This window comes from Aquarana catesbeiana, linkage group LG07 (assembly GCF_042186555.1).
Source record: "Aquarana catesbeiana isolate 2022-GZ linkage group LG07, ASM4218655v1, whole genome shotgun sequence".
In the NCBI taxonomy this organism is placed as follows: domain Eukaryota; kingdom Metazoa; phylum Chordata; class Amphibia; order Anura; family Ranidae; genus Aquarana; species Aquarana catesbeiana.
The window spans coordinates 305,810,586-305,825,488 of NC_133330.1; the positions used below are offsets into that span (position 1 = coordinate 305,810,586).

General features: G+C 48.0%; 1 protein-coding gene across 1 annotated transcript in view; it reads right to left on the reverse strand.

Moving 5' to 3' along the window:
- The window catches only part of PRKACB (protein kinase cAMP-activated catalytic subunit beta), a 165,191-nt gene extending 160,897 nt beyond the window's left edge, over positions 1-4,294 (reverse strand). The window contains exon 1 of the mRNA XM_073593650.1: positions 4,084-4,294. Coding sequence (XP_073449751.1) covers positions 4,084-4,129 — 46 coding nt within the window. The 5' untranslated portion in view covers positions 4,130-4,294. The remainder of the gene's footprint in view (positions 1-4,083) is intronic.
- Between the last annotated feature and the right edge of the window lie 10,609 nt (positions 4,295-14,903).

A 14,903-nucleotide genomic window follows, 5' to 3' on the forward strand; every position in this document is an offset into this window, starting at 1 on the left:
TCCATATTATTTTTTTTTTTTTTAGGGGTGGGGGTGGGGGGGGGGGCTTTGAGAGCGGGTATCTGGTGTTGACAGGTACTCGCTCCCACTTCCACCTGGATTGCTGCAGCAATCTGAGTGAAAGTTCACCAACCAAACCACCCCACCCCCCCCCTTCGCCTGCAGTCTTCTAGGAAACATCACAGGTCCCAGAAGACTGCAAGAAAATTCACAAAGTGTAGTGGGAAGCCTTGCAGCTTCACTGCCGGTTTCCCTTACCCAAGATGCCAGCGCCTGCACTTGAAGCTGAAGCGGTTTGAAGAGTCAGCATCGGTGAGAAAGGTGCTGGATCCTGGGGCAGGTAAGAGTCCTTATATTAGGGGGTCGGTCACACCATATGTACATGGGAACTGATGGGGAAACTAAGCAGATTTCATTTGCAGAGACATCGGTTGTCTCATCAGTTATGTGCTCGAGTCACACCAATGCCGATGTCATGTCAGTTTTTTTCTCGTGAAAAAAACTGGATACACATTGCAGATTCCTGCCAAAAAAAAATCCACACAGTGTAGTGTGAACAGGGCACATAGAGAACAATTGTTTTTTTGTGCCCTTGCAAAACGGTGCAGAAAAACTGACCTCTATACACCATGGTGTGAACGAGGCCTAAAAGTCAGCAGCTACAGTACTCCTCTCTAAGGCTGGGTTCACACTGATGCATCACATCGGATGTGATTCGAATAGGAATAGCACCACATTACTGTGCAAATCACATGCGATTTTGTATGGCTCAATCGCTCCGCATTAAAAAAAAGGTGCAGGTTCCCTAGAATGGTGTTCATTTCATACCCATGCAATCCAATTTTAGCAAGCATTCTGCATTCTGCAAACTGCTTTTGGGGTGCCATTAACTTTTAATTGACAGCTGCAGCCAGGGTGGATAAAAATCGATGATAAAAAAATTAATAAAATATTCAGATTTTTTTGATTTTTATCAAATTTATTTTAATAAAATGCATTTGGAGTAAAAATCTAGCTAAAGATAGTTTTCTATTTAAGATACATTAATAATTTAGTTTATTCAACATTTAATGGAGCTTAGTTATGTAGCATGAGGCTGTATATTCTGCAATATTTACATTTTTGGGAAACTCATTCAATGAATCCAAGCTCTGCAAGCTGAGATAACATGCACTGCATGGATACATTCACACAATTTCACAGTAACCATCGTTTTGCAACTCTTTAGTCTTAGTCCTAAAACCAAAACTAAATCAAAATTTGCTGCCAAAATTAACACTGGTCCATCCTATGTGTGTGATTATATGTCAGTGTTACATTGTATATCCCTGTATGTTGCTGTTCCAGGTGCTTATCTAATAGTTATTTGAAATTATCGATGCTCCCCGCTGAAACCACCGTCTGTGAAAGAGAATTCCACATCCTTGCCGCTCTTACAGTAAAGAACCCTCTACGCAGTTTAAGGTTAAGCCTCTTTTCTTCTAATTTTAATGAGTGGCCACATGTGACATTAAACTCCCTTCCGCGAAAAAGGTTTATCCCTATTGTGGGGTCACCAGTACGGTATTTATAAATTTAAATCATATCCCCTCTCAAGCATCTCTTCGCCAGCTGAGAGGACGGAACTCCTCCTACAGATCCTGCACCTCCTTGCCTGGTCCCAGCATGCGGCTGACTCAAGCCCTCCTCTTGTCCTCTTCCAGATCCTGCACATTCTGCTTCCCAGCTCTGCCCCTAGCTTCTTCCCAGCAGCAGCACAAAGTAAGGGGGGGTGTACTGTGATGTAAGGGAGGGTCCGGACCCTTGACCTCTGATGCTGGGGGGGGGGCTCGTGACATGAGATGTAAGGGGGAGGGGGTGCTACAGACATCTAGTCTTACAGATACAACCGGCCCTTTGAGAGCAACCATAATGCTGATGCAGCCAGCAATGAAATATTTGACACCCTTACTCTACAGTGTAGACAGAGTGGGCCGAGAATGAGGTGGGAGCAGATTTGAGATCGATTTGGAACACACACTATACAATCTAACTGTGCTTTAAAAGCTAAATCTGCTTTTTATCCATTATTGACTAAATAGTATAAGGGCCCGTCTGATTGGATAGCTGAGTTAGGTCCTCACAGACCTATAAAGTTGATTGTAACGTGTATGTCAGACATATAAGATCTAGGGCAGTGATGGTGAACCTTGGCACCACAGATGTTTTGGAACTACATTTCCCATGATTGTCATGCAATCAGCAGTGTAGTTGAGCATCATGGGAAATGTAGTTTCAAAACATCTGGGGTGCCAAGGTTCACCATCACTAATCTAGGTCAGTGCAAGGACCTGCCCGATTGGATACAATTTGAAAGGACTGTTTAAGTTTGACCACTTTGGTAAATCTAAGAGATTATGCAATCAGACTGTATAGAGCAGTGATGGGGAACCCTGGCACCCCAGATGTTTTGGAACTACATTTCCCATGATTCTCTGGCACTCTGCAGTGTAGCTGAGCATCATGGGAAATGTAGTTCCAAAACATTTGGGGGTGCCGAGGTTCACCATCACTGGTATAGTGTATGGCCACTCTAAAGGAGATTGTATTATCAGATCATATAGCACTATACTATATCAGATCATATAGTATATGGCCAGTTAAGGTTGCACAGAGATCATACAATCAAATTGTATAGTGTATGGAGATACTAGGGTTGCACAAAGCTCATACCACCACATTTTTTTTTAGTGAATGAGAAGCTTCACCACCTCCCACCAGCCGAATAGACAAATGACGGCGGCAGGCTGGCTCTCCCGTTCATATGACGTCGTCCCATTCTCACCCCGATTGGTGGCATAATGTGTCCCTGGGACACGGCACATCCACGATCTTAATAAAGAGACGATGACGCAGCTCTTTACGTGTGTGATCAGCTGTGTCCAATCACAGCTACATGTAAACAAAGAAATGCCGGTTATTGGCTCTCCTTTCCGCACACTGACAGCGTGAAAGGAGAGCCCATCAGCGGCATTTTTTTTTTTTCTTTTACAGAAAAGACCTGTACAGATAATCAGTGCAGCTCCAACAGTGCCCAGCAAAGATGCCAGGCGGTGCCCCCCCATCCTCGCAGCCGCTCCCCCAATCAGTGAAAGAGAAAAATTACTTACTAAAATGTTGTAAATAAGAACAAAACTTTATTTTTATATTTCGGTCTTTTTTCATTTTTTTTAGCAAGAAAAAAAATAAATAAAAGCCCAGTTTTGATAAAGAACACAAAAAAAAAATTCTATATTTGTCTAAATAAAAAAAATAAAAGGAAGATAAAAATGTCATTTGGGTACAGTGTTATATAACCGCACAATTATCATTCAAGGTGTGACAGCGCTGAAAACTGGTCCGGGCAGGAAGGGGGTGGAAGTCTATTGAAGTTGGTAAAAGGAGATTGTATAATGTAGGGCCAGTTAAGGTTGCACAGACATCTTACAATATGATTGCACAGTGTATGGCGATATCAGGGCTGCACACAGAAATCACACAGATTGTGGAGAATACGGCCAGTGAAGGTTGCAGAGAGATCATACAATCGGATTGTGACACTTGATCGATTTCACTATTCATGTATACAAAGGCTTACTAAAAAAGTGACGCCGTAGTAGTGAGACCACATTACTAATATATTATTATTATACAGGATTTATGGAGCACCAACAGTTTGCAAAGCGCTGAACAAAACGTATGAAGAAATGTTTTTATTTCTGACACTACAACCTGTTGTGGGGGGTCGGCTGTACATGAAGAGCCCCTCGGAGACACGATCAGGGGGGACAAACATGGAGAGCAACATCAACACCACTAATGTCAATGAAATCAGACTGGTTGCTATGGGCAACACTCCCCTCTGAGGATGGTGAGTGGAGGGTGAAGATGTTGTTCACGGTAACCAATCAGCTTCCTCAGTATAAGAGGGCTGTGACTGGTTGCTATGGGAAACTGTTGCTCCCGGAGTGACCTGACCCCCCCCCTCCGGCCTGTGTGTCCCCCGGAGCCTCGGTGTTTCCTAGCCGTCCCCCCACCCCCCCGGGCCTCTCAGGCCGAACTCACCGCTCTCGATTTCGTTCCCTTTCTTGGCGGTGGCGGCGTTGCCCATGGCTGGGGGACTCGGGGCGGGGGGTGGCGCTGCGTGCTGGGGGGAGGCCGCTTCCCGGCTCTGTCCGTCTCTACTCTCCGCTCCAGCCGCCGCCTCCGCCACACGTCTAGAAGCGCTCCACCGGAAGTGACGTCCCAGCGGCCCGACTGCACGGACAAAGGGGCGGGGCGTTGTTACGGGAGACGCCGAGCGTGACCCCTCCCTCCGGTGTTCACGGCTTGCGGGACCCTGGCCTCCCCTCAGCCTCCAACCACACCGAGCCTGGCCTCCCCTCTGTTCTTAGCCTCCAACCAGATCGAGCCCGGCTTCCCCTCAGCCTCCAACCAGATCGAGCCCAGCCTCCCTGCTATCCTCTTAAACCTCCAACCTGCTAACCCCGGCCTCCAACCGCACCAAGCCCAGCCTTCCTTCTGTCCTCCTAAGCCTCCAACCTGTTGACCCCGGCCTTCACTCTGTCCTTAGTCTCCAACCACACCAAGCCTGGCCTCTCCTCTGTCCCCCTCAGCCTCCAACCTACTGACCCCGGCCTCTGCTCTGTCCTCAGCCTCCAACCACACCAAGCCCGGCCTCTCCTCTGTCCTTAGCCTCCAACCACAACACCGAGCCCGGCCTCCCCTTTATATTTAGCCTCTGGTCTCCCCTCTGTCCTCAGCCTCCAACCACACCAAGCCCGGCCTCCCCTCTTTCCTCCTTAGCCTCCAACCTGCTGACTGCCGCGTCCCCACTGTCCTCAGCCTCTAAACACACCAACTTCGGCCTCCCCTCTGTCCTCTGCCTCCAACCACACTGACCCCAGCCTCCACTCTATCCTCAGCCTCCAACCACACTGACTCCACCTCCAGCCACATCTCCTCCGTTCGCTTCCCGGCCTCCAGCCACATCTCCTCCGTTCGCTTCCCGGCCTCCAGCCACATCTCCTCCGTTCGCTTCCCGGCCTCCAGCCACATCTCCTCCGTTCGCTTCCCGGCCTCCAGCCACATCTCCTCCGTTCGCTTCCCGGCCTCCAGCCACATCTCCTCCGTTCGCTTCCCGGCCTCCAGCCACATCTCCTCCGTTCGCTTCCCGGCCTCCAGCCACATCTCCTCCGTTCGCTTCCCGGCCTCCAGCCACATCTCCTCCGTTCGCTTCCCGGCCTCCAGCCACATCTCCTCCGTTCGCTTCCCGGCCTCCAGCCACATCTCCGTTCGCTTCCTGGCCTCCAGCCACATCTCCTCCGTTCGCTTCCTGGCCTCCAGCCACATCTCCTCCGTTCGCTTCCCAGCCTCCAGCCACATCTCCTCCATTCGCTTCCCGGCCTCCAACCAGATTTCCTCCAAGCAGATCTCTATTTACTCCCCGGCCTCCAACAAGATCTCCACACTGACACCGGCCTCCAAAATGAACTCATCTACTATCTCCTCCCTACTATCCCTGGCCTCTAACAAGCACTACTCCATTCTGTCCCCAGCCTCTACCCAGATCTCCCTCATTCCATCACCAACCTCCACTGGGATCTCCTCCACACTGTGCTGTATGTTGTCTCTGGTCTCCAAAAACACCTCTGCACTTTCCTCAGCCTCCATCCAAACCTTCGTGTCCTCAGCCTCCAACCAGACCTCCTCTATGCTCCCACCTGTCTCAAACTAGAACTCTTCTAAACTGTCCCCAGCCTCCAAACAGAACTGCTCCATTCTGTCCCCAGCCTTTAACCAGATCTCCCTCATTCCATTGCCAGCCTCCACTGAGACCCCCCTCCACACTGTACTGTACATTGTCTCTTGTCTAAAAAAACCTCTATACTGTCCCAAGCCTCCAGCAAGACCTCCCCTACACTGTCCCCAGCCTCCAACCAGACCTCTCCTACACTGTCCCCAGCCTCCAACCAGACCTCCCCTACACTGACCCCAGCCTCCGCTCTATCCTCAGCCTCCAACCACACTGACCCCAGCCTCCGCTCTATCCTCCTCTGTCTTCAACAACACTGACCCCGGCCTCCCCTCTATCCTCAGCCTCCAACCACACTGACTCCACCTCCAGCCACATCTCCTCCATTCGCTTCCCGGCCTCCAGCCACATCTCCTCCATTCGCTTCCCGGCCTCCAGCCACATCTCCATTCACTTCCCGGCCTCCAGCCACATCTCCTCCATTCGCTTCCCGGCCTCCAGCCACATTTCCTCCGTTCGCTTCCCGGCCTCCAGCCACATCTCCTCCGTTCGCTTCCCGGCCTCCAGCCACATCTCCTCCGTTCGCTTCCCGGCCTCCAGCCACATCTCCTCCGTTCGCTTCCCGGCCTCCAGCCACATCTCCTCCGTTCGCTTCCCGGCCTCCAGCCACATCTCCTCCGTTCGCTTCCCGGCCTCCAGCCACATCTCCTCCGTTCGCTTCCCGGCCTCCAGCCACATCTCCTCCGTTCGCTTCCCGGCCTCCAGCCACATCTCCTCCGTTCGCTTCCCGGCCTCCAGCCACATCTCCTCCGTTCGCTTCCCGGCCTCCAGCCACATCTCCGTTCGCTTCCTGGCCTCCAGCCACATCTCCTCCGTTCGCTTCCCAGCCTCCAGCCACATCTCCTCCATTCGCTTCCCGGCCTCCAACCAGATTTCCTCCAAGCAGATCTCTATTTACTCCCCGGCCTCCAACAAGATCTCCACACTGACACCGGCCTCCAAAATGAACTCATCTACTATCTCCTCCCCACTATCCCTGGCCTCTAACAAGCACTACTCCATTCTGTCCCCAGCCTCTACCCAGATCTCCCTCATTCCATTGCCAGCCTCCACTGAGACCCCATCCACACTGTACTGTACATTGTCTCTGGTCTAAAAAAAAACTACACTGTCCCCAGCCTCCAACCAGACCTCCCCTACACTGTCCCCAGCCTCCAACCAGACCTCCCCTACACTGTCCCCAGCCTCCAACCAGACCTCCCCTACACTGTCCCCAGCCTCCAACCAGACCTCCCCTACAGTGTCCTCAGCCTCCAGCAAGACCTCCCCTACACTGTCCCCAGCCTCCAACAAGACCTCCCCTACACTGTCCCCAGCCTCCAATCAGAGCTCCTCTATATTATCCCCAGCCTCCAACCAAACCTTCTCTACAATGTCCAAAGACTATGATTGGTACTTCCCTGAAGTTGGAGAGTTGATCGGGGCACAGGACTTATCTGAGGAGACTTCCCTCCTCTGCGGGAGCCCCGGACTTCTCTTCCAACACAACATCACACTGAGATAATAACTGCCTACCTCTATGTTTGTATGACCATGGGAGGGAGGATAGTGAGCTCCTCGGGGGAGGGAACTCCTGTGATCAGTGAGGGGCTGCAGATACAAAAATGAAGACGTAAAATAAAAGAATAGAAAGTCCTCTCTCTCTCTCTCTCTCTCTCTCTCTCTCTCCTCTTTTTCTCTCTCTCTCTCCTCTTTTTCTCTCTCTCTCTCCTCTTTTTCTCTCTCTCTCTCCTCTTTTTCTCTCTCTCTCTCTCTTTCTCTCTCTCTCTCTCTCCTCTTTTTCTCTCTCTCTCTCTCTCTCTCTCTCCTCTTTTTTTCTCTCTCTCTCTCTCTCTCTCTCTCTCTCTCTCTCTCTCTCTCTCTCTCTCTCTCTCTCCTCTTTTTCTCTCTCTCTCTCTCTCTCTCTCTCTCTCTCTCTCCTCTTTTTCTCTCTCTCTCTCTCCTCTTTTTCTCTCTCTCTCCTCTTTCTCTCTCTCTCTCTCTCTCTCCTCTTTTTCTCTCTCTCTCTCTCCTCTTTTTCTCTCTCTCTCCTCTTTCTCTCTGTTCTGTGTCCTCACATGCTCACCATTGTAATATAAAAAGTGATCTGCCACCACCTACTGGACAGTTTAGATCATTGCATCATCATCTACATATACTGGAACACTTGAGTCTTCAGTTTTCATTCTGCCTAACTTTATTGATTGTAGGTACCTCTATAGCACTGACCATTTATACAGCACTTTACTTATTTTACAATACAGCATTCATCCGGTATATTATTTCGGTTTCACTGAGCTGGATGACCCAGTACAGCGTCTGGTAAAGCGTTTGCTTCTCTCTGTGCTGTGACTTAAAATGACAGCAACCCGCAGTGTGCGCTTATAGTTTTTGTTCTTTTCTATTAACCCAACAGAGCGCCCTGCAGGCACATGTCTTACACATGATTGTGCTCACCCCTATAACGTAAACAAGTCGGAAACTAAACTAATACATGAATTAAAGAAGGAATCTGATTGGTTAGTATCTCCCTTTGCATGGCTATTACATTATTTATTTATTTTTTTACCTTGTTCTTGGATTTGCTGCAGGCCTGTGATATTTACAAACGTTTTCCTTCCAGTGTAGGGACTCTCTGATTAAGGCCTCTTTCACAGTTGCGGTTTTACCGTGATTTTGACGCGACGTAAAGCAATGCCCGTGTAATCTTGAGGCCTAAGGACCTCAAGTTGCATCAAAGTCAGACCAAAGTAGTGCAGGGACTACTTTAAAGTCGCACAGATATGAATGGTACTCATTGGAAATCATGGGGTACAACTTGACATACCACTGCAGTCCCAAGTCGCAGGACAAGTCACACAAGTGTGAAAGGGGCCTGAAGTACAACTGAAGGCAAACATTTTTGTTAGTTTTGGATAGAGTGGCGAGGAATTGGACCCCCTGTCAGTTTTTATTGCTGTCTGTGCCCCCATTAGGGAGACCCACCCTCTCTAATCGTCATGTTTACCATTATCATCAAAAGTGAAAGCAAGAGAGAATCCCAAAATTTGGGCTGTCCCCAGAACAGGAATAGAGAGGAAATCTTCCAGTGGGGACACTAGTTCTGGTGACTCCCTTCCTTAGAAGGGATTTCCTCTCACTTCCTGTTTGGCAGGAAGTGAAGGGAAATCTCCCCAATAAACAGATGGCAAAAGAAAAACTGACAGGGGTTATAACCCTCCCTTACTCTTTTCAAAACAAATACAACTGTTTTTCCTTTAGTTCTACTTCTATGACAGAAGGTAAATGAGTGCAGCACAGGAAGTAATCAGCTCACAAGATTTCCAAAAAGATCAACAATTATATTTGTACTTAGAACCATAGAAGAGTAACAGCAGAAAAAATAAGACCAAATGGTCCACTGGGGGTGGATTTACTAAAGACAAATAGACTGCACTTTGCAAGTGCAGTTGCACTCATTTTTTTAGTCTATGTAATGTTGTAAAGCTTTACTTTGTAAAACTTTGTAAATGCCCAATTAAATGCAAAGAAAATAAAAAAGCATTTTTGTTTGCACATGATTGGATGATGGAAATCAGCAGAGTTTTATCACATTATTTACCCAATTAGTGACCGCCCCACGCAGATATACTGCATCAGGGCAGCCGCTCTGTGCCACATCACATACCTAGTACACGATCTGACACGTCTGGGGTGCGCGCCATCAGCAACCTGATCCCGCTGTGATTGGACTCAGTGCGTATGTCGGACCCAATGTCCACCCAGTGCCATCTTAACCACTTGCTTACTGGGCACTTAAACCCCCTCCTGTCCTGACCAATTTTCAGCTTTCAGCGCTGACGCACTTTGAATGACAATTGCGCAGTCATACAACTTTGTACCCAAATTAAACTTTTTATCATTTTTTCCCTACAAATAGAGCTTTCTTTTGGTGGTATTTGATCACCTCTGCGGTTTTTATTTTTTTTAAAAAAAATGTAAAAAGACCGAATTTTTTTTTTTTTTTTTTAATATTTTGTTATAAAAATTTTAAAACAGGTAATTTTTCTCCTTCAATGATGTACGCTGATGAGGCGGCACTGATGGGCATCGATAGGTGGCAGTGATGGGCACTGATGGGTGTCAATAATGGGCACTGATCGGTTGATAGGCAGCACTGCTAGGTGGCACTGTTTGGCACCACTGGTGGGCATTGATAGGTGGCACTTGTGGGCATTGATAGGTGGCACTCACGGGCATTGATAGGTGGCACTTGTGGGCATTGATAGGTGGCACTCACGGGCATTGATAGGTGGCACTCACGGGCATTGATAGGTGGCACTCACGGGCATTGATAGGTGGCACTTGTGGGCATTGATAGGTGGCACTCATGGGCATTGATAGGTGGCACTGGTGGGCACTGTCAAGTGGCAATGGCAGGTGGCACAGATGAGGAATAATTGCCTCTTCGGGACCGATGTCCCTTGCAGATGAGCCGATGATAGTTTTTTTTTTTTCATAGCGTGAGGAGAAAAAAAAATGATTACCGAGCTTTTGTTTAGATCATGTGATCAGCTGTCATTGACTGACAGCTGATCACATGGTATGGGGCCGGGATCGGCCCCTTACTCGGATCGGTGATCGACCGAGTCTCTGTGTCTTGGTGATCACAGCGTGCCCTGCAGGGCGCATGCACAGGGGAAGCCATCATATGACGGCCTCCTGGAAATGCAGGTCCGCGATGTGGCCGTCATTCGGCTATAGCGCGGACGTCAAGTGGTTAAAAGCATTATAGGCCCCCGGGCAATACAGTGCACTGGGGCCCTGTCTACACAAACACTATCCCAAGACCGGTAGAAGGTAAAAAAAAAGTACCCCCTGGGACATGCAGAAGGTAAAGGAGCTGGCAAAGGTAATAAAAAAACAGTACCCTAGAACCTGTGAAATATATAAAAAAAAGAAATAAAACAGTGCCCCAGGACCAGAATAACCATACAAATTATAATGTGAGCACAATCTAATTTAGACCTACTAACAACTATAGATCTATATAGGGCATGTTTGATACAGATTGATTGGTTAGTTTACGTAGGCCCTCATAATTACATAGTTTTGATCTAAAACTTCATAAAAACAGTTCAGTCGGATTGCAAAAATGTATGGAGCATCCTATCAAAGTAATAAACCAATAGTGGGGATTGGAATGGAGAAGGAGGCTGCTGTGACCAGGAAGTTTGCAGGAGAAAAGCGCACTAATATTCAGGGATCCTGGAGGCTGGATTACTGGACAGAAGAACAGAAATGTCAAGTATCAGGGTTTATTTTTGTAATTTACCCACTCTTGCCACTGCCACACTATTTGTCCAGTAAAACAACTCCTTTATTTCTTGATTTACCTACCGTTTCCTGTTGTAGAGGCAGGCAAAATATCCAACCGCGGCGGTGATGGGAGTTGTAGCATGCAGTAGGCTGGCTGCACTGCTCTCCTCAGAGTGACTGACTCCACCCCCCAGGAACTTGAGCACGCAGCCGCCGCCGTGGACTACAACTCCCATTAACAACAGCGGCGGCCGTCTCACGTGACGTCACCTGACAGCCTGATAGTCAGTCAACAGTGAGTCGTGATTCAGCGGGCTGAAACTCGGACAGCCACGGCAGCGGCCATTGTTTTGGTTATACAAACAGACATGCTTGGCTGGGGTCGCTGGGCAGGTGGGGCCCCCGGGCAACTGCCCAGCGTGCCCATGCGAAAAGACAGCCCTGTGTCCACTGGGACCCGCCGATCATCCTGGAGAGCCGCACAATGGCAGTCTACCTGTGTAAACAAGGCAGATTGCCGTTCTTTGACAAAGGAAGACAGAGATCCTGTGTTTCTGCTAAGCAGGAACACAGGATCTCTGCCTTCCCACAGTAATTGCATCCCCCAGACAGTTAGAAAACACTCCCAGGGAACACAGTTAACCCTTTGATCCCCCCTCATGTTAACCCCTTCATTGCCAGTGTTATAAGTACAGTGACAGTGCATTTTTTTAGCAATGATCACTGTATGGGTGTCGCTGGTCCCCAAAAAAAAGTGTCACTTAGTGTCAGATTTGTCCACCGCAATGTTGCAGTCCCCCTAAAAATCGCTGATCGCCGCCATTACTAGTAAAAAAAATAATAAAATTCCATAAATCTATGCCATAGCTTGTAGAAAATTGTCGGTCTTTTTCTGTTTATAGCTCAAAACAAAACGCAGAGGTGATCAAATACTACCAAAAGATATCTATTTGTGGGAAAAAAGGGACATAAATTGTATTTAGGTACATCGTCGCACGACTGCGCAATTGTCAATTAAAGTAACGCAGTGCCGTATCACAAAAAATGTCCTGGTCATGAAGGGGGGTAAATCTTCCGTAGCTGAAGTGGTTAAGCTCTGCAACTGCACTTACCAAGTGCTCGGTCGATTTGTCTTTAGTTATTCCACACCATTGAGTCTGCCCCATTTTTAAATTATTTGTTTATTTGTCTGAGTACAGGCATACCCCACTTTTAAGTACACAATGGGACCAGAGCTTGTATGTAAAACGAAAATGTACATAAAGTGAAGCGATACCTTTTTTCACTTCTCAATGCATGTAAATACACTAGCTCTATGGGAAATCTTGGTCAGCTTGACATGACACTGCTCCCGGTTGTCAACAATTAACATTGGCGTCTATGGGAAATCTTGTTCAAATTGACATGGCACTGCTCCTGAACCATAAGTGACAGGGACACCAAACTTGGGCACCCAGGACTACGACATGGTAGATTACCTAGGCAAGCTGACTGACCCCAAAGTCAGGTATTTTGTAGTCCAGGGTCCCCTCTTGGTGCTCCACAAGTTTGGTGTCCCTGTCACTTATAGTTTGGGAGCAGTGCCATGTCAAGCTGACCAAGATTTCCCATAGACGCCAATGTGTCCCTACTCGCGAGTGTACATAAAGTGAAGGTACGTAAAGCGGGTTATTCCTCTATAGCTCTGTGTTTGTCTTCTTTTTGTATCTTTTAAGTGATGTGTAAGTTGACACAGATAATATGTAAGGCTATACAGTATATGTTATAATGTTATATATATTGGTTTTTGTGTCTTTTTGGCTAGGCTGCCTTTTTGCTGCCAAGATAAAGGTCCTGAAGAAGCTTAGAGATGAGAAATGCATCGACCTCTTGGACTCTACCTCAAAGCTAATTATGTGATTATAGTTAAGATGGCCTATATTATACACTAGTGAATATTGTTGAATGTTTTTAACAATTCTTTTTAACATTTGTAAAATAATATAGTTTTTCTGATATTCTGGTGTCCCTCTCTGGTACCAGAAAAGTCCAAAAATGTGCATTTTTTTGCTATAAATAGATGATATGGATGTGGTACTTTTACACTAGCCAATCTTTTTCATTTTCCCCGTTATACACCTGTAGCGATGTAGTTACCGCTAGTAACAAACAATCCACCAATTCACCCCGCTGCCAGACTTCATACATCACTTAGACCCCTTTCACACTGGGGCGCTTTGCAGGTGCTACAGTGCTAAAAATAGCACCTGCAAAGCGCCCTGAAAGTGCCTCTGCTTTGTCTCCAATGTGAAAGCCCCGAGAGCTTTCCCACTGGAGCGGTGTGCTAGCAGGACGGGAAAAAAAGTCCTGCTAGCAGCATCTTTGGAGCGGTGAAGGAGCAGTGTATACAAATCAATCAATCAATGGGGCACTGCGGCTATACCGCCGGCAAAGCTCCTCTGCGGCCGAATACCGCCGCTAAAACGACGGTAAAGCGCCGCTAAAAATAGCGCTTTAACGCCGACGCACCTCCCGCCCAGTGTGAAAGGGGCATTACAGAGACAATGATCAGTCTTTTGCTGGTTTTGTTTTTGTTTTATTGGGAGGTACAACTTGGATAGGGAATAGGGATATGGGATGCCCATAGAATCTTTAATTGCCATCATATTTTAAGATTAAGCACAATAGCGCATAGTTAGAGCCAGAAGATAGAATGTGCATTGTTACTGGGTATGAGATTCCTCCTGCATTTCCATGCAAACTGTTGCTGCTCCTCTGCTTAACTCCCACAGACTATTGCTTCCAAGAATTCCCCATCCATTACCGTGTAAAGGATGGAGACATCACTATTGACCGTGTAACAATGATGGTCTCAGAACTCCTCCTCCTCCTGCACAAAATTGTTTCCTTCTGTACAAACTGGTTTCCTTCTGCACAAACTTGTGAATACTGAGGTAAAGTAATGTCACATCTACTTCTTTTGAGCAATAAGGACCCACTCTGAATAAGCTCCTAAGCAGGCTCTGGTTGCTCGTCGCTACTAGGCCTGAGACCTGTAGCACTTCTCCTTGGAGGCCTAGTAGTTTAAAAGCATTTTCAAAGATGGTGGACTACTGTTCCCAGCCAGCCCAACTTGAAATCCTGTGCCCTCAGGCCACATCGATTTGACACAGATCCCCACAGTCTCCTCTCTGATCCAGGACTCCTCATCATTCACCATGTGTATGATGAAGACTTTGCTAATGACCTTGTAGAAGCAAAGTTCCCTCACAGACTTCCTGGCACATCCAGCCCTCCACTGTGGTAACACTCACCGACCTTCCACAGCCCCGAGTCCTTGATGAGGAACTTGACCGGACCATAGGTTCCAACAGCTTCACCTGCCCCTCTGCTCCAGGAGATCCTTACCACTGACCGTGTGGTGGTAAAGACATTGCCAATGACCGTGTAGAGGCAAAGTTTCTTCACAGCTCTCCCCGGGCCTTCTCCTGCGATCGGTGCACCCCCCCCAGATGGGGGTGCCCTCCTGCTGCTACCTAGTATCCCATTACTCACTTCACTCAGCCAACTTCTCCTCTCAGTGGCATATCACCTCAGCTTATATAGGAGGCCCGCTCCTACCAATACCAATTGGGGATTGGTCAGGGCTCCCACATGAGCTGCCTGCCACTCCAGTTCTAGGCCCCGCCCCTCTTCCAGAATATTCTCCCTGGAAGCAAGGGAGGCACCTCAGAACTGGAGCACAGGTGGCCACACCCACTGCTACTCTGACCACTCCCAGCCCCCCAGATCAAAACAGAAAGGCCTAGCTTGC